This window comes from Callorhinchus milii, unplaced genomic scaffold (assembly GCF_018977255.1).
Source record: "Callorhinchus milii isolate IMCB2004 unplaced genomic scaffold, IMCB_Cmil_1.0 Scaffold5, whole genome shotgun sequence".
In the NCBI taxonomy this organism is placed as follows: Eukaryota; Metazoa; Chordata; class Chondrichthyes; order Chimaeriformes; family Callorhinchidae; genus Callorhinchus; species Callorhinchus milii.
This window is the reverse complement of record NW_024704746.1, coordinates 3070495-3093194: the sequence shown is the minus strand read 5'-3', so window position 1 is coordinate 3093194 and position 22700 is coordinate 3070495. Positions and strand designations below refer to the sequence as shown.

The following is a 22700-nucleotide window of genomic DNA, read 5'->3' as shown; positions in this document are numbered from 1 at the left end:
GACATGTTTGGCAACGGAGTCGAGCCGGCCCTCTGTGACGGTCTCTAGTCCTGGTCCTGAGCCAGGCCGGTCTACAGTATTCCAGGGCACTCACTGCTGATGACAGCACAGCCCGGCCCGGCTCATCAGCAGGACCTGGAAGGGCCGACTAGTCACTGGGGACAAGGAGTCATCCCTCTCAGCTCCTGTTAGCCCTGCAGCAGCAAACAAACAACCTAATACATTTACACGATGCCTTTCATGTTGGGAGGACGTCCCAAGGTGCTGGACATCAGGGATTTGGACCCGAGCTGGGGGTGGGCATCAGGAAAGGGTAGAGGGCAGGAAGGGTTGGGATAGGAGGGTGCCCGAAGATGTGGTCGAAGAAGAGGGACTTGAGTCGGGCCTTAAAGAAGGCAAGGGAGGGGGCAAGGCGAAGGGACTGTGGGATGGAGTTCCAAAGGGTTGGGCTGAAGCCCGACTGCCGATGGTGGGGCGGGACGGAGCCAGCTGAGCGGAGGGAGCGGACAGGTTGATATGGAGTTAGCAGGTCACAGTGGTGCTCTAGGCCTGACCCTCTCTCCCTCTCTCTCTCTCTCGTCTCTCTTTATCGCCCAGTTCTGTGTGAGGATAGAGAAAAACCCTGGACTGGGCTTCAGCATCAGTGGAGGCCTGGGCGGGCAGGCGAACCCCTTCAAGCCATCTGACATGGTAATCGTCTGTCACAGCGAAGCAGAGCGTGGTGGGGGTGGGGGAGATGTTACTGGTGACTGTCAGTAACCTAACCCTGCGCTAACTCTCCTTAGGTTGATCCCATCTATCAAAGGATGAGCAGAAGCCAGCCTCACATGGTCAAGGGAAATGGTGTAAGTCGGTGAAAGTGGAATTTCATTAGACAGAAACACTGAGCCTGGTCTGTCTCCCCCCCCCCCCCCCCCCCCCCGCCGGGGGCTATTATACGTCATGTGTAAACCACATGCAACATTTTTACCCAGAGACTTGTTACAACGACAGCGACAAATTAAATTTGCACAGCGCCTTTCACGTCGGGAGGTTGAAGAGAAGGGTCTGGAGACGGGCTTGAAGGAGGCAAGGGAGGGGGCGAGGCGAAAGGACAGTGGGATGGAGTGCCAGAGGATGAGGGCAGCGAGGCTGAAAGCCTGACTACGGATGGTGGGACGTGCAGGGCGGGGGACGTGGAGCAGACAGGTTGATATCAGGTTAGCAGGTCGCAGAGGTAGGAAGGCTGTGGAGAGCTTTGAAAGGGTGATGGATATTGACTTGAAAAGGAACACTTTGCAGGGTTATGGGGACAGAGCGGGGGAGTGGGACTAGTTGGTAGCTCTTTCAAAGAGTCGGCCACAGGCACGATGGGCTGAATGGCCTCTTTCTGTGCTGTAGGATTCTATGATTCTATAAAAACTCACCTGTACCCGTGTAAAATTCCCTCCGTGTTTTAGCACAAGGCGAGTACAGGGTTATATTACAGCCGTGGTTTACACCTGCGTCTACCCTCTACAGCTGCCAAACATGTGGTTTACACGTCGCGTATAATGTGGCTGTGTTAACACATGGTTTACAAATGATGCACAACCCCCCGCTTGTGTTTATTTCCCTTAAACAATGTTTTAAAACAAATAATGATTCGGTCACTCAATCCACGGCTGTTTGTGGGGACGCTGCTGTGCGTAAGTGGCTGCCGCGTTTCGCCCACAAAAAATACAGTCAATTCACTTCACAGTATATTCTGCAAAGCGCTTTGAGGCGTCTCGAAGACGTGATAAGGCACTTTACAAAATGCAAAGATTATTATTGTGTGCTGTCGTGTTCTGACGTTCATTCTCTTAGAACACTCCTCCCTCCTTCATGATCATAGAAACAGGAGTAGGCCATTCCCCGCTGACAATTCTCCCATCGAACAACATCCCAAAATTCGCTCAGAAACCCAGTTAGCTCGCTTCAAAACAACGGTTTTATCAGGCTAAAAAAGTTGGCCGACTTTCGGCTCATCAGTCGCCTCTGTCACTGCCTGCGGGAGCACTGACTGGTAACACTACTGCGTTATAAGACATCTCCACTGTTTTCCCCTTTACTCTTTCCCCCAATTAATCTTCTGCTCATCGCTTTAAAGCTGCTTCCACCAGACCCGAGTCCATGAACTACTTCACTTTGCTAAGTAAATTCTCTCGCTGACTGCCCGGCTGTGCACAAATTTGACTGCCTACAAAACGCACAGTCACTACGCTTTACAATGAATCCTGCGAAGCACTTTGAGATGTCTCGCTGATGTGATAAGGATTAGTTACTATTAATATTGTTTCTGGTATCTGTCTGGCTGAGCTTTTGATTCACAACCTGAAATCTCTCTCTCTCTCTCTCTCTCTCGCTGCTCAGTGCTCCCAATGATACTCTTTGAGACATCGTTCTCCATTATTTATTATAATGATCTGTGGGGACGTTAGTTACCACCCAAAAAAAGAGGAAATGCTTTAAAATGACAATAAATAATAATAACATATTAAGACAATACTATTTCGATAATAATAATAATGTGGTCACTCAATCCATGACTGTTTGTGGGACACTGCCTTGTGCAATCGGCTGCCGTGTTTCGCCCACAAAATACACAGTTACTCCACTACAGTGTACCCTGTGAAGCGCTCTGAGACATCTCAACAAATTGTCAAAGCTCTCTATCAAATGCAAAGATTATTATTATTATTATTATTATTAAGGCTGAATTCCATTCCTTCGCTCCCTCCCTCGCTCCTTCCCTCCCTCTTTGCTCCCTCCCTCCTTCGTTCCCTCCCTCACTCGCGCACCCCCCTCCTCGCCCACCTCCGCTCGCTGCCTCACTCACCTCCTCCCCCTCTGTCCTGGATGACTGTGAGTCACTCGTCACCGATGAAGTGAAACCATGACTCTCACTCGTCTTCCCACAGGGGATCTTCATCACTAGAGTGCAGCCCGATGGCCCCGCATCCAACCTCCTGCAGCCCGGAGACAAGATCCTGAAGGTGAGAGCGATCTCGCTCCTGTAGCTCAGTGGTTACAACACTCGCCTCGCAAGCGAGAGGACCTGGGTTTGATTCCCGGGCAGGGGACAATTCCTTAGTTTCCTTACTCCACACACGCGACTCTGTTTACCCAGCGGTAAGTAGGAACCCCGGTTGTTAATCGATTGGCAGATCACTTTCCGGGAGTAATAATGCCTCCAAAGTAAATAAATCCATTAAAAACAGTGGGTCACTCAATCGATAACTGTTTGTGGGGACTCTGCTGTGCGCAATTGGCCGCCGGGTTTCACCCACAAAATGTACAGTCAATTCACTTTACGGTATGTTCTGTGAAGCGCTCTGAGACGTCGAGAAGATGTGAAAAGCGCTGCATCAAATGCAAGGATTATTATTACTATATTATTACATTCTGCAAAGCGCTTTGAGACGTCTCGAAGACGTGTTAAGGCGCTCTATCAAATGCGAGGATTATTATCATTAATTAAGCGCGTGTGTGTGGGAGGGGGAGGAGGGTCGGAGTGAGTGTCTCGGACTCTCAAGGGAGACTGAACCTCCCCCCCAAGCTCCCCCCCCACCCCCACACACACAATAAAGCTCAATATTTCTTCTCCTTCCAGGCTAACGGACATAACTTTGTGCATATGGAACATGAAAAGGCTGTGAATCTCCTGAAGAGCTTTCAGAGCACGGTGGACCTGATTATCCAGCGTGAAATCACAGCCTAGACATTGTCATTCCCACCCCCTTCCCCCCCCCACACACACACCACCCCTCCCCCCCGTCGCAGGAAATACTCAATGGAAGCTCGTTGGCCCTCGCGCCCTCCACCGTCTCCCGCGAAAAGAACGCCCAAACGGACTGACCTGTCAGCCTCTCCCTTTTTTTTCTTTGTACCAATTGCTGGATCAATGGTAACAATGGGAGCGTGTGTGTGCGCGCGCGTGTGCGTGTGTGTGTGTGTGCGTGCATGTGTGTGTGTGTGTGCGTGCGTGGGGAGGGAGGGAGGGGAAGAGGGGAGAGAGATAGCCAGAGGGAGAGTGTGGGGGTGGGTGGGTGGGTGGAGGATGCAGAGACCCCAAACCTCGATACCAAGAGACGTGTGTCTCTCTCTTTCTCTCTCTCTCAACTGGGTACCTTTTGGTATCTCGCTTTCTCGAGATTTTATTCATTTGTGAAGTTGGTGTTTAAGACTTGACGTCCGTCCAAAAAAAACCTGTCGGCCTGTGGTCGCTTAATACAGCACGTTGTCTGCTAAACCAGTTTTTATATATATATATATATATATATATATAGATCGATAGATCGATAGATAGATAGATAGATAGATAGATAGATAGATAGATAGATAGATAGATAGATAGATAGATAGATAGATAGATAGATAGATAGATAGATTAGATAGATAGATAGATAGATAGATAGATAGATAGATAGATAGATAGATAGATAGATAGATAGATAGATAGATAGATAGATAGATAGATAGATAGATAGATAAAGGATACACAACCTGTTTCTTGAATGAAGGAGGGAGGGAGGGAGGGAGGGAGAGAGGGTGTTGTTTTTTTGTTCGATTACCAAGAGCTCAGAAGCAAACACGGAACTTTGCTGACGTTTATATCAGCACCGCCTTGTACACTTGTAAATGCCTTTGCCCATCCTTAACCAGCCCAAATTAGCCTCTAACCACCAACCCACCCCCCTCCTCCCCCACAAAAAATACACCCTCAATTCACTTTACAATACAGTGTATACTGTGAAGCACTTTGAGATGTCCAGAAGACGTGAAAAGCGCTATATCGAATGCGAGGATTATTATTAATATTATTATTATTGCTCAGAGTCTAGGCTGATGCCCCAACGCTGGGGGGGGGGGGGGGGAGTGTTACACACTGTCAGAGACGCCATCCTTCGTATGTCACTTTAAACGAGTTCCCCGCCTTCACCCCATCCCGGTGGACTTCAGAGATCTCCGCGTCTCTACGAGAAAAGGGAAGGGCGTCTCTCTCTCCACCCCCGTGACCCTTCCCGGCTGCTTGCGAGCACGGAGACACCGGGGTAGACGTTTCGGGAGTTGACAAGTGCTAAAGGCAGAGAGTAATTTAACTCTTTAAAGAGGAGTTGTGAAAGGTTATCCGAGACTGCTCTGGAGGGGTTAATGCAAAAGGAATCATTTTCTTGCAAGATGTTTTGATGCCTGCCCCCTCCGCTGCCCCCTACCCCCACCCCCTCTCCCGCCCCAAATGAAAGTGTAAAGGAAGTCCGAAGGGGGCTGGATTTACTCGTTTGCACTTTGGGACAACCAGATTTTGACAACAGCTCAAGTTTCTCCCTTAACTTGGAAGCCAACTACCACAACCTGCATTTACGCAGAGCCTCGCACGCCTGACTGTGTCTCGGGGAGACTCACACGCAGCGGTGCTGGGGTCGGGCATCCGGGGAGAGGTGACCAAAAGTGCGCTCAAAGGGGTAGGTGTATTAAAGTGGGATTTAAAAATAGATACTGTATATCTGATTGGGGTCAGCCGGGTGCACTTATATAACGCTTAGGGCAGCGTCTCAGAGCGCTCAACAATGGCGGAGCCTGTCTCCGTGCCGGTGGGGGGGTCGGTAGACGACCGTAAGTATGGTCGACAAGGAAGGTTTTAAGGCGGGACTTGGAGAAAGGGGAGAGAGGGGGCAAGGCGGAGGGACTGGGGGAGATTGTTCCAAGGTTTCGGGGCATAGTGGCTGAAAGCGTGACCTCCAATGATGAAGCAGAAAGTGCAAGGGTTGAGCAGAAGACTGGTGACCGGATGGTGGATTGGGGAGAGAGGAGGTCGAAGAGGTAGGGAGGTGCCCGGGAGTGAAGGGATTTGAACGCAGGTGTGAGGACAAGGGATTGAGGCAGGGAGTTCCAGAGATTTGGAGCCCAGACGGTTGTTTCTTTTGTCTAACCCCAACCCTAAGTTTTACCCTCAATACACTTTACAGTAAAATAGGGAAAAGCACTTTGAGGCGTCCTCCTCTATCAAACGCAAGGATTATTATTATTATAAATGTCCACAACTCCGCCTTTTTATGAATACAAACGCAGGTATTGTGAAGACTTTTTGTCTATTACTTTTTATATATATAATATATATATATATATATGGTTGGAGCACTCGTCTCACAAGCAAGAGAACCTGGATTCGATTCCCAGGCAGTGCAAAATGTTGGGCAAGTTTCCTTACTCCACATGCCTCTGTTTACCTCGAAGCAAGTAGGAACCCGGATGTTAGTTGATTGGTGGAATGCTTTTCTGGGGTTAATGACACCTTCAAAAAAATAATAATTTGGTCACTCAATCCACAATGCATTTGGCTGCAGCATTTCACCCACAAAATACAGTCACTACACTTTACAGTATATTCCGTGAAGAGCTTTGAGACGTCTCGAAGCCGTGAACAAGGCAAACACACGGTTATTATTATTATCATAAGTCTAGAGCTGTCAGGACAAAAGTAAATGTTCACAAACCTGCCCGTTTATGAATACAAATGCTGATATTCTGAAGACTTTTTTTCTATTGCTTTTTATATATATATATATATATTCTTTCCGGTCCCAACACACACAGTTGGTGGCGGTCAGTGGAGACATCATAGGTCAGGTTGCTTTGTGAAAGTGGAATCAATGTGCGCAAACATGTAGCTTTTATTTGTGGGTGTGAAATATTGAAATAAAAAAAAACACAAGGTGCGGAGGTATTTTGGGGGGGGGGGGTGTGGGAGGAAATAGTTGGGGAAAGAAAGGGAGAGAGAGAGAGAGAGAGAGAGAGAGACAGAGAGAGAGGGGGGTAAATCGTCACTTTTTTTGTATATGTCAAGATTCGTAAATACCGAAAAAAAATTATTGGTCAAATTTTTGTCTCTTTAAAAAAAAAACGCAGTATTTTGTAAATACGGAAAAGCGTCGGGAGGCGATGCTTTTTAAACAGAGGAAAAAGATACCTTTTGACTCATTTTAGATGAATGTGAATGTAAAACTCATCTGCAGCTGCTCTTGGGAGGTTTTTACCGGATTTCGCTGACGTGTGCTTGTGCGTACATGCGTGTGTGTATACAACAAAACGGATGGACGACCGGGACGAAGGAATAAAGAGGTTTGACGCTTTTTAAGGTTCCTTAGTTCCACGAGAAAGGAGTTGATTTAAGTTGCTCGTTCAGATGTTCCCGTGGTTCTCAAGTCTCTTCTGGTTTAATTTCCAAGTTCCATTGACTTTTGTGGAGTCCTGTAGCTCAGTGGGTTAGACCTCTCGCCTCGCAAGCGAGTGGACCCGGGTTCGATTCCCGAGCAGGGCGAAACGTTGGGAAAGTTTCCTTACTCCACGCGCCTCTATTTACCGACCAGTAAGTAGGAACCCGGTTGTTAGTCGATTGGCGGATCGCTTTTCCGGGGGAAATAATCCCTTCAAACAAAAATGATAATAATTTAGTCACCCAATCCACGACTGTTTGTGGGACACTGCTGTGCACAATTGGCGGCCGCGTTTCGCCCACAAGTGAGTCGATTCACTTTACAGTATATTCCGTGAGCGTTTTGAGACATCTCAGCGACATGATAAGGTGCTATATCAAATGCAAGGATTATTATTAATATTATTACTCTTGACAACCACAACTAGCATTTATACAGCATCCTTCAGGGTGTGGGATTGCATCTCGAAGCGTCAATATATATCTTTTTGTGTGTGATCTGGACGAATTTTTCTTGCCTTCTTCCATTTTGTATATGTTTGGAAGAATTATTTTTTAAACCGGAGAGGGAAAGATAGAGAGTAATTGAGCGAGTGAAAAAGAGAAATGAAACGCAGTACAAACTCCCATCCAATGTGGGTGCAAAAAATTATAAACTGAGCCATTTTTCGGCTTTGAAAGTACTGAGATTTCTGTTGCTGTATTTAACTAAGTGTTTGGAATAACGTACTGAGTCTCTTCAATGAAACTGATGTTAATTTAACTTGTTACTCCCCCTGTAAATAACACCAACTCCCCCTTGCTTTAATGGTTTGATTCATCCTTCAATTGCCGCTTCCTTCCTTCCTTCCTTCCCACTTTCTCTCCCTCCTTCCCTCCCTTCTTTCCCTCTGTCACTGAATCTCGCAGTCTGTTTTATAAAACTCCTCAGATTTTTAGGCTTGACTTTCAATGAATTCTTAATGTATTGATGCTCTTGTCAAAATATAAAAACTGTGTTAATGATTTTCAATTTCCGGAGCTCCCACCTGGTGTGATTATTCCTCCCTCCCCCTCTCTCTCTCCCTCCATCTCTCCCCCCACCTCTCTCTCCCCCTCACCTCTATATATTCCCCCCACCTCTCTCTCCCCCCCTCTCTCCCTCCCTCTCTCCCCCTCACCTCTATATATTCCCCCCACCTCTCTCTCCCCCTCCCCGTCTCTTCTCTCCCCCTCCATCCCTCCCCCAGCAAGGACACTGGCGAGAACCGTACACAGTGAAAAAAACAACTGCAGGGATGGTTGGTTGGTTCGATCGAGTTTATTCACGTGTCCAAACAAATAAGTGATTCATTTTTTAAAAAAAAGGTGCAAAAAAAACGTCACACACAAATCACGAGTGTTTCGGTCAGATTTCGGCCAGCAGGGGAGGAGGGGCAGGAGGCCACAATGTCACAGCAACGAGACTAAATCGCAAGCAGCACAAAGGCACATTATACCTCTCAATGGTTTTTCATGTCTAAGGAGAAGTGGGACACATGAGACCTGACCGGGGGGGAGACGCACACACAGCTGTTGTGATGGGTCCTTAAACCTGTTAACACAAACCCACGCATGCAGAAAGCACACACACAGCGAGGGACGCACAATGTGCGGGTGTGTACATAAGAAATCTTACCGATCTGTAATCAGAAAGCAAATTTAGACTTAATCTCCACTTAGCACCTCCCCTCTCAGCTCCCCTTCTCCCACAATTAAAGTGTTGTTAATTGATTAACACCTTCACAGCCCTGGCTCCCAACGAGTGCAGGTTTATGTAGGAATGCGGCTTTGGAGGTACTCGAGGATGGCAGCTGTACCTTTGGCCAGAATCGCTGCCCGTGGGGTTCGGAAACGGTTTCCATCAAGCAGGAGGTTCCTGTACCAAACAGCAACCAGAGAGGGAGGAGGAAGAAAAAAAAAACAGCTCAGTACATTGTACCTTGGGAAACGTTAAACCCGCATAAAAGCGCGAGTGTTACTCCCCCGACCCCCACCCCCAACACGAGCGCAGAGACAGATACACACACAGATACACAAACACACACAGATAGTCACAAATACACAAACACACACAGATAGTCACATATACACAAACACACACGTGCAAACAGTTAGTCAGATATACACACAGACACACAAACAAAGACACACGCAAACAGATAGATATACACACAGATACACACAGACAGTCAGATACACACATACAGACATATATACAGACAGAGATACATACAAAGACAGATGGATAGATACACACACACAGTCAAATACACAGACAGATAGATATAAAGTTCCGAATTGCCTGCAGCTACATATAGGGAGGAGGCAAGGAGTTTGGTGAGCGGGAGTGTTGGCATAAGTGGCTGAAAGCCACCTGTCGCCTGGTTTAACAGCTGGACAATTAGCTACAGAGTCTAAGTGCTGTATAGGCGGTGTTACCGGAGACTCCCGCACATCCCCAGCTCGGGAGGAACGTGCAGCAAGTCATTGTTCGTCAGATCCAGAGTCGTCAACCTATCCAGGCTCGCCAGGCGGGGAGCATCGATGGAGCCCACCTGGTTATTGCCGAGCAGAAGAGTTTCCAACGCTGGGAAATGGTACAGGACCTCAGGAAATTCCTTAAACCTGCCGACAGAATACAAATACTTCAGTGAACGAGTAGTGAATGTGGAGTCCTGTAGCATAGTGGTTAGAGTACTCGCCTCGCAAGCGAGAGGATCAGGGTTCGATTCCCAGGTAGGGACTTAGACGAGTTTCCTTACTCCACAGGTCTGTTTACCCAGCAGTAAGTTGGAACCCGCTTGTTAATTGATTGGCAGATCGCTTTTCCGGGGGTAATAATTCCTTCAAGAAAATAATAATAAATTTGGTCCCTCAATCCATGACTGTTTGTGGGGACGCTGTTGTGTGCAATTTGCTGCCGTGTTTCGCTCACAAAATATATAATCAGTTCACTTTGTAGTATATTCTGTGAAGCATTTTGAGGCGTTGTGAAGACATGATAATTATTATAGTTTGGGACATGGAACGTGCAAGGTGGAAGGCAAATAGGATTGACCGTGGTCTTTCTTTGTGTAGCAATTTTTACAGGTTATGTTATGTTCTTAACACAGGATTACGCTCTGGGCAGAAATTAAAGCAATGTTTATGAATTGACAAATATCCCTAGGAAAGGGTAGGATGGAAGTTCAAGATCCCGAGGCTGTTGGAAAAAAGAAGGGAGCGTTCCTACACTTGACCTTCCCTGTGAAGCGCTGTGAGGTTTACAATAACAACAACAAATGACATTTGTACAGCGCCTTTCACGTCGAGAGAAAATCCTGAGGCGCTGGAGTTATATTAAATACAGGAATGATAAATTCCGCTACATTACCCCACGTATTGCCAACAAAACATACAGTCACTATACTTTACAGTATATTCCCTGAAGCGCTTTGAGACTTCTCAAAGACGTGATAAGGTGCTACATCAAATGCAACGATTATTAATGTTATTAAGTGCAGTGAGTTGAACTCTGACCTGTTAAAAGACAGGATGACAGTCTGTAGCCGCTGAAGGCTTTTCATCTCCACAGGCAGTGAGGCCAGAAGGTTATTCCTTCAGTGAGGGAACAGACAGATGGTTAAGACTGGACACCAACCCAGGCTTTAACACTGTCACTTGTGTGTCAGCCGGGCTCAGCTGCCACAATTGCAGGTTCAAGATCTTCACATACTCCCAAGCACGCACGCGCTCACACACACACACGCGCGCGCTCATGCCACACATACACGCATGCTCATACTCGCACACTCACGCAAACACGCTCATTCACACACATGTTCATGCACACACACACACTTATGCACTCTCATGCATCCCAACCCACACACACCATGCACGCGCGCGCACACACACACACACACACACAGGGGCTTTCAGTTCAAACATTAGGTGGGCTCTCCTGGACGGTGCAGGGAGAAACACTGCAATGTCAGAGGTTGTGGGTTCGAGCCCCGGTATTTTGGTCTGTGCAGTTGGGGTGGAGGGGGCGTAGGAAAAGGGGGGACTTGTCCGAAAGATTAAGAACAAACGGTGGTTTACTTCATGGTTGTTCGCTTTTGTTGTCTCTAAAGGCCAGATGTGTGTGTCTGGTCCCTCATGTACCTGAGGTCCAGGTGTGTTAGGCGCTGGAGTGCACACAACTCCGAGGACAGGGAAGCCAGCTTGTTGAACCCCAGGTTCACGTCGGTGACTGTGTTCTTGAAGTCCGTGATCCTAGAGTAGAGGGAAAACAACATGAATAAACTAAACCGTGACACGAGACCACACAAGTCGTTTGTCTCTTGTCTGACTTTCCATGGAGCCAGCTGCCTGCCCACCCACCCCCCCTCCTCTATTCACCCCCCCCTCCCCACTCCTTCTGTTATATCACCGTTACTTATGTGGCAGATCAGCTCAGCTGCTAGCCAGTCAAAGGCTAGTGGGTCCAAGCCCCCACTTTGGAAGTATGGGCCCACAGTCTAAACCTTCACTCCATGCTCTAATGATACAGCATAAACTGCTGGATCTTTAACATCAACAGGCGCTGACGAGACCTGGGTTCAGAAGAACGGTGCCTCCGTCACCACAACTTGCCCGCTCACCTGTTGCACTGTACTGGAGCGTTAGTCAAAGGCCTTGATATGGGGAGGGGACGAGCACTCAAACCAACATCACTCAGAGGCGAGAGCACCACTGACACCACAATCTAAGTGTAGGAGACGTACCTGGAGGGAACCTCTGTTAGCAGGTTCTTACTGAAATTGGCGGTTGTGATGGCAATCTCTCCCACGGCATCGAACACGTCGGGTGGGACGGCGGTGGCTTTCCGGTCGCTGGAACAGAAAGGGAGGAAGATTCTCAGTCACTGGAAACAAGGCAGCCATTTCTGCAAAGTCCCACGGGCAGTCACAAGGCAAACAAACCAGTTTATCTCACTTCTGAAGCCATCCAGAGTCTTGCCTTGCTCTACCTACCTCTGCGATCAACTAAAACCCTACAAACCTGCTCGCTCCCTCCGCTCAGCAGGCACTGGCCTGCTCCACGTGCCCCTGCCCTGCCCACCCCACCATCGGCAGTCGGGCCTTCAGCCTCTTTGCCCGCAGCTTTTAGATCTCCAACCCAGAACCCCCCTGCCTCGCCACCTCCCTTGCCTCCTTCAAGGCACGTTTCGAGACCTTCCTCTTCGGCCGGGCCTCCGGTCACCCTCCCACCTTCACCCTTCCTTTGCCTCCATCCCTCTCGATTCCAACCCCCAGCTCGGGTGCAAACCTTGAGCTGTCCAGGACCTCAGGATGTCCACCCCACATGAAAGGCACTGTGTAAATACAATCTGTTGTTATTTGGGTGATTGTCGGCCAGGAAAGTCCCTTCTTCACTGGGTGGCGCAGGTACATAAACCATACCTGAAAGACAGCTCAGCTTCCCTCTGAGGAGCCCAGGACCCACCTGTACTGTAGCACCTTCAGGGTTCCAAGAGAATAGGTGTCCACAATGGACTCGCTCGGAAGGGTCATAGCTGTCATCGTGGAGCCAACACTTTGGTCGTTTGATTCTTCTAAATTAAAAAGAGATTAAAATCGTGGTTATAATAATAAAATAATAATAATCCTTGCATTTGGTACAGCTCATCACGTCGTTGAAACGTCGCAAAGTGCTTCACAGGATACATTGTAAAGTATGTAAATGCAATTTGTTGTTGTTATTTGGACAATTTTCGATCAGGAAACTAGGGAAGGTTTTATGGTGCAGGTTTATGACCAGACAGGAATTTATATCTAGAAGCCGAGCTACGGTTTGTAAAAACCAAACAAAACCCAGTATGACTTAAGAGAATCTGCCACTATATCTAATGCTTCTCGGAGCTCCCTAAGCGCTAGTTGGATAACAACAAATGATATTTACACAGCGCCTTTCTCGTCGGGAGGACGTCCCAAGGCGCTGGGCAGTCAGGGATTTGGACCCGAGTTGGGGGTTGGGATCAGGAGGGGTGGAAGGGTAGGGAGGGTGGGGTTAGGACGGTGGACGAAAGCGTGGACCGAGTGGAGGGTCTTGAGACGCATTTAGAAGGAGGCAAGGGAGGGAGCGAGGCGAAAGGACTGTGGGATGGAGTTCCAAAGGGTGGGGGCAGAGAGGCTGAAAGCTTGACCGTCCGACAATGACCCACGAGATCAGCTTGTACCTTGGATTCTGCCTCTTAGGTACTTGAGAAGCTCCTGTGTTCCTCTCTGAAAGCAATCAACAATAATAACAAATTACATTTATATAGCCCAGCTCCTTCTCCAATCTGTCATGCCTCACCCCCGGCAATTACCATTGGCCTTCCCATTGGAGAAGAGTCTGGGACCGACCACCACGAGAGGGATTTTCCTCACACACTCTATGGCAGGAATCCGGATCCTGGAAGTGTTTACTCACGTTAAGGATATCTCTGCGGATGGATCGCAGGGGGTTACCCTCCAGGAGCAGAGACTTCAGCTTGGGAAGGTTTCCCAGCGCGTAAGGCAAGCTGTAAACAACAACAACAACAACTTGCATTTTGTAGTGCCCCTCACGCAGAGCACTCCCCACTCAAACTAATCTGACTCAGGCTCCTCCCCAGCCTCGCCCCAGTCCCTCCCTCAGAATTGCCCCCTGGCCCCACTTCTGGACCACCTGGCGCCTCCTCCAGCCCCATCCCCCCCCCAACTGCCTCCGCCCCGCCCAGACACTCCCCCAGAACAGCCTAGGCCTACCTGGCCCTCTTTCAGATCCACCCTCGCCCCCTCCACCAAACCTGGCCCAGCCCCTCCTCAGACCCACCGTTCCCCCAGGGAAGCATTACTCCCCACAAAAAAAAACACACCCGGGACGGACATCACTGACCTGCTGATGTCGTTGTTTGTCAGGTCCAGGCGCTCCAAGCCCTGCAGCAGGAGGATTTCGTCGGGCAGGGATTTGAGCTTGTTATCCCGGAGCTCGATCACGCTGATGGCACTCAGGTTCTTCAGGTGCTCGGGCCCCAGATACTCGATTTGGTTATTCCCAACGTGCAGTTCCTGCGTGGGTGAGAAGCAGCTTAAAACTCTCGCCGTTTAACGACTTGGGTAACTCTTGAAACGTCTCAACAACAACTTGCATTTATGTAGCGCCCTTCACGTAGGGTCGTGTGCCAGAGCGTTTAACAAAATTCCTTGCATTTGATACAGCGCCTTATCAGGTTGTTGATGTGTCTCAAAGCGCTTCACAGAATATACTGTAAAGTGATTTGACTGTATATTTTGTATATTATTATTAATGTGGTCACTCATTCCACGACTGTTTGTGGGACGCTGCTGTGTACAATTGGCTGCCGCGTTTCGCCCACAAATATACAGTCAATCAACTTTACAGCACGTTCTGTGAAACGCTTTAGACGTCTCGACGACGTGATAAGGCGCTATATCAAATGCGAGGACTATTATTATCATTATCATTATAATGTAGCACCCTCCCCCAGATCCACCCTCGCCCCCTCCACCAGACCAGAGCTGTGGGCTCAAGTCTACAATGTTGTAACCTTTTTCTCATGGATAAAAATGCGGCCAGATTCTTAATGTTCCCCTGACTCTCACTGCTTGTCTACAGCTCCTCTCCTCTGCGCTGACAGACAGAAGCAAGGTGCCCTATTTATAGTGCTCCTGTGGGAACCTACATCTCTCTGCAGGATTCAGTTATTGAGCAGCTTGTAGTTTTAAATCTCTCGCTTTGAGACGCCTCAACAAAGTGATAAGGCAAGAATATCAAATGCAAGGTTTTTTTATATATATATATATATGAGAGAGCGCCCGGAATGTCAAAACGTCTCAAAGCTCCTCATGGGGAATCGCTGTCAAGTGTGGTGGTTGTGTATTTATAATAATATTTGATACAGCGCCTTTCACATCCGGAGGGGGACTCAAAGCACTTCACAGTGTTTACTGTAAGTGACTGACTCTCTCTCTCTCACTAGGAGGATTTTGAAACGGTCTGTCTCCCTGCCTTCAAACCTTCCTTGTTGACTATGCCTTGGTCAGTCATTCCCACTCCCCCCTTGCTCACTGCCCATATTAGCTCTGTAAACGCTTTGACACATGAAAGGTACTTTATAAGCCCATCTTGTTGATGCTTTTGATGATGATCCTGAGACCCCTGTCACAATGTAAGAGTCTCTGAACCAGATAGGGTTCCACATATGTACAGTATATCATCTACACATGGAAATCTTCCTGTGTCTGCAATGGAAATGTGCACTCTGTCCCGGGAGGGATGTATCCTGCTTACCTAATTCTGGAGAGCAATAGACGCAGGTTGGCAAAAGCCAAGGCTTGGGGACCCCAAGGGTGAGTTAAGAAGTCTAACCCGCTAACACCATGTAGCTTGCCATCGAGAGCACCATTTGACAAGCTTTCCCACTGCTTGTCCAGGTAGGACCATCCTACCTAGGGCTTTGGCTTGCAGGGTTAACAGGAGCTGAGTGGGAGGATTTCCTGCCCCAGAGACAGGTCTGTCCTTCCAGATCCTGCCAACGAACAGGCTGGACTGTCATCAGAAGCATTTGATAATCCTTGCATTTGATACAAAACCTCTAACACCAAACGTCTCAAAGCGAATTGGTGTTGGAAGTTAATTAACTTCTCAAGGTTTCTGTCATGTGCAGCGACTCCATTGTGTAGGTGAATGAGCCAGTGAATTTATGCACTGCGATGTTCCACAAATAGCTATGAGAGTCCACTGGAGTGGTCAGGAACCGGACTACTCAGCCAGGCAGTCTGGGGAGACTATGTGCGCGCACGGGATGAGGAGACTACGCGATGCTGAACGTCTCGGTCTTCATGTCGCACCTTCAGGAACTGGCAGGACGGCAGCTCGGGCAGCCCCCTGAGTTTGTTGTGTCTGAGGTACAGCTGCTCCAGGGACACCATCTTCGCCAACTCCGGGGGCACCGACTCCAGCTGATTCCGAGTCAAATCCAACAGCTTCAGACCTTCAGAGTTAGATAAAGCTTAGTAAGCAACAACATCCTACGCAGAATCCTTCACACAGGGCAGCGTCTTGAAGCGCTTAACAGTGGCGAAGCCTGTCACTAAGCTGGAGGGGGGGGGGAGCAGGTGATTCTAAGCACGGTCGAAGAAAAAAGGTCTTCAGTCGTGGGGGAAGGAGGCGGAAAGGTGGAGGGATTGGGGGAAGAGAGTTATTTCTCTTCTCCTCCCACCCCCCCCACCCCCAACATGACAACATCTCATATACTTCACAATAATAATCCTAGCATTTCATACAAAGCCTAAAACTGATTATCTCAAAGCAAAGTAAAAATGTGTTGGAAGTTAATTACTTCTCAAAGTTTCTGTCATGTGCAGTGACTCCATTGTGTAGATGAATGCTGCAGTTAATTTATGCACAGCAATGTTCCACAAACAGCTATGAAAGACTTCATAGGACGTCGCTGTGTGCAAATTGGCTGCTACGTTCACCTACAAAACACGGTCACTAGATTTTACTGAAGCGCTTGTGAGATGTCCTCCTGACGTGAAAGGTGTAGAGTCAATTGTGGGATTCCAAGAGGGAAGTAATATGTGATATTTAAAGGCTTAAAGCGGTCTGGGGATAGAACGGGGCAGTGGGACTTGCTCAGGGAGGCTGTCAGAATTTGACGAGCCGAATGGCCTCCTTCTGCACTGTAAATGTCTGCAATTCCAAGATTCTATGGTGCTGTATTAAACAACAAATTACACTTACACATCGCCTTTCACATTGGGAGGACGTCCAAAAGCCCTGGACAGTCAGGGATTTGGACCCGAGCTGGCGGGTTGGGATCAGGAGGGGGAGAGGGCACCGGGGGTGGGGGTCGGAGAGTGACCGAATCCTCGGTCGAAGAGGAGGGTCTTGAGACAGGCCTTGCAGGAGGCAAGGGAGAGGGGGCGAGGAGAAGGGATCGTAGATGAAATTCCAAAGGGTGAGGGGCAGAGAGGCTGAAGGCCCGACCGCCGATGGTGGGAAGGGCCGGGTGGAGGAGGTGGTGCAGGCCGAAGCCCGTTGAGCGCAAGGATTATTGTTATTTATTTGGTGCGGTGAGAAAACCCACAAACAGCGAGGTAACACAGGGCAGAGTCTTACTGCTCATCCGGCTGATCTCTGGGGGCAGGTTCCGCAGTTTATTGTTGGCCAGGTTCAGCCGCAGCAGACTGGTGAGCTCACTCAAGCTGCTCGGCACCGACGAGAGCTGATTGTTGGACACGTCCTGTCGTTAAAAAAAAGAGGCAGACGGGAGATATATAAGTATTCCCACAGCGCTCGACAATCGATCCCGACGGGAAAGGCGCTGTGTAAATGCAATTTGTTGTTGTCCGTCCAGGTGGACTTCAGAGCAGGATGACGACTCACCAATTCCTCCAAGTGTACAAGCTGCCCCACTCCGTCCGGCACCTGCTCCACTTCGTTGTGTTGGAAGTGAAGACTTTTCAGGTGCTTCAAACCCAGAGTTCTTCTGGCATCTCCTTCAGCTTATTGTGGCTGTATATTCCCGGTGTGTATGTGTGGAGGGGGTGGGGGATGAGGTGGGGAAAGGAGAACAGAGAAAGAGGAATTTTTTTTTTTTTTTCTGATCACGTCATGCTAGTTCGCATCTTCCCGCCTCACCCCACTCTCACTACCTTTTCAGTTTTTGTTTTCAAAGATTCTTCCAATTCGCATCAAACTATTTAATCTCGAGTAATTTCTGCCCAAATCCAATTTGTACTTTGCTTAAAGAAAGAAAAAAAAACCTTCCTTTGTGGCCTCGTCGAGCAAGGTTTAATTTGATTAATGAAACGGCACTCGTTAAAGCGCCAAACATTGTATTAAATAATGTAACCTCATACATCAACGGGGATGTTTGGACGTGCAAGGTTTCCCTTCCTCCCACACCTGCCCCGTATGATTAATGACTGTGCTCGCGTGCCTCTTAAAAGTATTTACAATGAATGCAGCAAATAATTAATCTGCTCCACAATCAACTCCACTCCCCCCAGCTTACTCCGTCATTGCCCACACTGCCTAGACCAGAGTATCCATCCTCCACCCCCACCACACACACAGAGCAAATCATTCCTCCCTCATTCCACCTCTCCTCCTCTGGCTGCCGCCACCTTTGAATAGTCTTACGACTGGTGGGTCAAGGCTATTAATGGCTTGAGTGTCCCTAGGAGAGAGGGAAGGACAGAGAAGGAGGGAGGGAGGAAACAAGAGGAGACGGAGGGAGGGAGATCAATATAAACTGAACAAATTCACTATTATGCTGAAACAATTCATCGATGGGTCAAGTGAAGGCATTTGGTTGAGGTCACACTCAGGGATGCTCTGCTGTACCTGATGTGGAGTTTCTGGAGATTGACCAGGGTCCCGATGGCACGAGGAAGGGACGTCAGCTGATTATCATGGACCTAACCGTTAGGGAAAAAAAAGTCACGTCATAACAAATGTTTATCACTGGGTCAAGCGCTTTTATTTCATTTAACCATATTATAAATTAAAATGACTGCTTTAAACAGTTAACCCCACTGCCAATTGCTAGTGGGTAGAGAACAGGTATTACAATCCAAGTTTGTGCTAAATTATCAGGATTTACAACTCATATGGTCCAGGCTGACACTCCAATGTAAGGGAGGAGATGGAGGGAGGGAGATCAGCATCCACTGAACGAATATTACTGTTATGCTGGAACAGTTCATCTCGAGGGGACAGGTAAAGGCAATCTAATTGAGGTCACACTCAGGGATGCTCTGCTGTTATGCTCGGAATAACAGTAATATTCGTTCAGTGGATGCTGATCTCCCTCCCTCCGTCTCCTCCCTTGCATTGGAATGTCAGCCTGGGTGGGAGGCGGGGAAGGGGGCAGGAAAGAGTGCTGTCATGTCAGAGGTACCATCCCTCTCTCTCCCAGTGTTCTGGCTGACAATCCCCCAGATCAAATTAATTATTCACTTGATGGCTGTGTGTGGGTTATTGCTGTATGCAAATTAGATGCTGCATTTGCCTATAAAATAAAGTCATTGCATTCTACAATATACCTTGTGAAGCACTTTGAGAAGTCCTCCTGATGTGAAAGGTGCTGTATGAAATGCGAGGATTATTATTGTTATTAATAATAAATTAGCTGATCTCAGCAAGGACAGGAGTTAGACCTATAATTGGCCTCAGCATTTGCAACCCCCACCCCCACACACGTTAGGGAGGGAGAGATTTGGGCTTGTCTCTGATTCACTCTCACAGTCAAACAGCCCCAAGACACTCACTGCTAAACTGCGCATGAAATAACAGTCACTTACAGGTGAGGTGCTGTGGGAGGAAGAATCACACAAGAGTTTATTAATGTGTGTTTTTTATTCAGTTAGTTAACAAACACACTATGCATCATGTGGGCTTCCTTGGTTGTGAAAGGAACCTCACCACCTCATAACAAGAAATTGGTGCTTTTAATAATAATAATAATAATCCTTGTATTTGATATAGCGCTTTTCACGTCGGGAGGACGTCCCAAAGCACTTCACAGAATAGACTGTAAAGTGAATTGACTGTATATTTGTGGGCGAACGCGGCAGCCAATTGCGCACAGCAATGTCCCACAAACAGTCGTAGATTGAAAATGACCAATTTATTATTGTTTTTGGTTTTGGAGGGATTATTATTAGGCTCTGTGTGGAGTAAGGAAACTTGCCAAAGGTTTCACCCTCTGCCTGGAATTGAACTCAGGTCTCTCACTTGCAAAGCGAGTGCTCTAACCACTGAGCTACAGGACTCCATAGCTCAGCTTTTCACGGCGGGTTGATGTCCCAAGGTGCTGGATAGCCAAGGGTTTGCACCTAAGCAGGGGGTTGGAATCAGGAGCGGTGGGATAACTATAACAAACCAACAGAATTCTGTCATGTGACGATACATCCAACGCTTTGGGACGTCCTCCCGATGTGAAAGGCGCTGTTGTTGTTGTTGCTGCTTGATGATGCAATTTTGTTGTTGTTGCTGCTGTTTGATGACGCCCAATAAGAATAATCCTTTAATTTGAGATGTCTTTGAGACGTCTCAATGTAATTCACAGAATATACTGTAAAATGAATTGACTGTATATTTTGTGCGCGAAACACAGCAGCCAATTGCACACAGCAGTGTCCCACAAACAGCCATGGATTGATTATTATTTTTTAAGGGATTATTACCGGGGAATTTCATTCTCTGCGGTTGCTATATAAATTCAAGTTGTTGTCGTTGAGTTTGTAGGCGAAGCTTAGACTAGGTTTCACAACAACGTACATTTATACGCCTTTCACGTTGGAAGGATGAACCAATTGATTAATAATAATAATACTTGCATTTGATATAGCGCCTTTCACGTCGGGAGGACGTCCCAAAGCGCTTCACAGAATACACTGTAAAGTGAATTGACTGTATATTTGTGGGCGAACGCGGCAGCCAATTGCACACAACGATGTCCCACAGACAGTCGTAGATTGAAAATGACCAATTTATTATTGTTTTTGGTTTTCGAGGGATTATTATTAGGCTCTGTGTGGAGTAAGGAAATTTGACCAAGGTTTCGCCCTCTGCCGGGAATTGAACTCAGGTCTCTCGCTTGCAAAGCGAGTGCTCTAACCGCTGAGCTACAGGACTTCACTTAATTAAGTTACTATTTTAGAGACACTAAGTTATTAGCCAGGGCTGTAATCAATCCTTTGCTGGAATTGGTAAGACAGGCAAGATCAAAAGTTTCATTAGCATGTACTGTACTTAATTATTAGCTTCGTCCCTTGCGAAGAGTACAAATTGCTCTGCTTCAGAAGAGACACAGGGCTCTCACACAATTACTTAATACTCAACAAGAAACTTGGCTTCCGCATTCCCGTGCTCCCAGCGGCAGGTTAAACAGAATAGAGCAGGCGATTGATTCATCAGCATTTCCAAGGAGCATTTCCAGGCAGCCACAACCGCTGCCTCCACTTAACTGGCTCCGGTCTCCTGCATGTCCCTCGTGCTCTCCGCTTCCACCCCGGGTGGTCGCCCTTTCAGCCACTATGTCCTGAAACTCTGGAACACTCATCGTGTATTCCCTCTGCCTCTCCCCCCTCCTTCCCTATCTTTAGGTCACGCCTGAAGATCTTCCTCTTCGACGGTGCTTAGGGTCACCTCCCCATCCCCCAGCTCGGTGTTACGCTCCGCCACTGTCAAGCGCTCTGGGCCGCTACCCTGTGCGAGGGGCTCAACATAAAAGCAAGTTGTTGTTGTTGCTATCACACTTTCCACACCAATGGTTAACCTGACCGGTTCAAAATGTAACATGACTTGTCCTTACATCGAGCACCGTAAGGGCTGGCAAGAGCTGGATGTCCTCAGACAAGCACTGGAGTCGGTTAGAGGCCAGGATCAGCTTAGTCAAGTCAGTCTGTTCCCACCAGCAATCGCTTGCACCAAAGGAGACATTCACGTTCTGTTCCTCCGGAGGATCCACATTTATCCGCCACACACTTTGCGGCACTACGTGAGAGAGAAAAAAACAGCATCATTGACCAAACAATTAAACGCTTATACACAATCCCCTAAACACACATCTACACAGTCCCTATACGCACACTATATATATATATATACACACACAGCATATACACAGTCCCTATACACACCCCAAATATACACACAGCATATACAGTCCCTATACACACCCCAAATATACACACAGCATATACACAGTGCCTATACACACCCCAAATATACACAGCATATACAGTCCCTATACACACACCATATATACCCACAGCATATACAGTCCCTATACACACACCATATATACCCACAGCATATACAGTCCCTATACACACACACCATATATACCCACAGCATATACAGTCCCTATACACACACCATATATACCCACAGCATATACAGTCCCTATACACACACCATATATACCCACAGCATATACAGTCCCTATACACACACACCATATATACCCACAGCATATACAGTCCCTATACACACCCCAAATATACACACTGCATATACAGTCCCTATACACACACCATATATACCCACAGCATATACAGTCCCTATACACACCCCAAATATACACACCCTACATATACACACAGCACATACACAGTCCCTACACCCCCCCCCCCTATATATATACACACACACCCTCAGTCAGGCCCCTGTTGGACAGGTTCAGTTGGCCACTCTTTCTGGCGGTTTTGATTAACCCCGCGGCCACGGTCGGCTGCTGGCTGTCGGGCTGGAAGCCGGCCCGGGGTTTGGCGAACCTGCCGCCTCTCTGGCGAGACATTGCAGGGCTCGAGGCTTCCTTCAGCCGCCGCCCGCGCTAGGCCGCGCCGCACGGACGCAGGGCGCATGCGCGCCGCGCAAAGCGGCATGCTGGGAAATGTAGTTCCCCCCCCCCACAGGCTTCACCAGAACAGGCCAT

At 48.0% G+C, this 22700-nt stretch overlaps 2 protein-coding genes across 2 annotated transcripts in view; one reads left to right on the top strand and one right to left on the bottom strand.

Moving 5' to 3' along the window:
• Nucleotides 1-3721, top strand: part of lrrc7 (leucine rich repeat containing 7) — a 35894-nt gene extending 32173 nt beyond the window's left edge. The window contains 3 exon segments of the mRNA XM_042335575.1: nucleotides 598-690; nucleotides 2922-2996; nucleotides 3614-3721. Of these exon segments, the coding sequence (XP_042191509.1) occupies nucleotides 598-690; nucleotides 2922-2996; nucleotides 3614-3721 (276 nt within the window).
• Nucleotides 3722-8501: 4780 nt separating this feature from the next.
• Nucleotides 8502-22612, bottom strand: LOC103189138 (leucine-rich repeat-containing protein 40). Its single transcript, XM_007909433.2, is given in 16 exon segments — nucleotides 8502-9113; nucleotides 9677-9862; nucleotides 10757-10834; nucleotides 11384-11494; nucleotides 11986-12093; nucleotides 12707-12815; nucleotides 13440-13485; nucleotides 13676-13766; nucleotides 14123-14295; nucleotides 16099-16241; nucleotides 17372-17495; nucleotides 17639-17733; nucleotides 17736-17767; nucleotides 18602-18675; nucleotides 21576-21757; nucleotides 22418-22612. Coding segments are annotated over 16 exon segments (1803 nt in total). The 5' UTR covers nucleotides 22563-22612; the 3' UTR covers nucleotides 8502-9007.
• Between the last annotated feature and the right edge of the window lie 88 nt (nucleotides 22613-22700).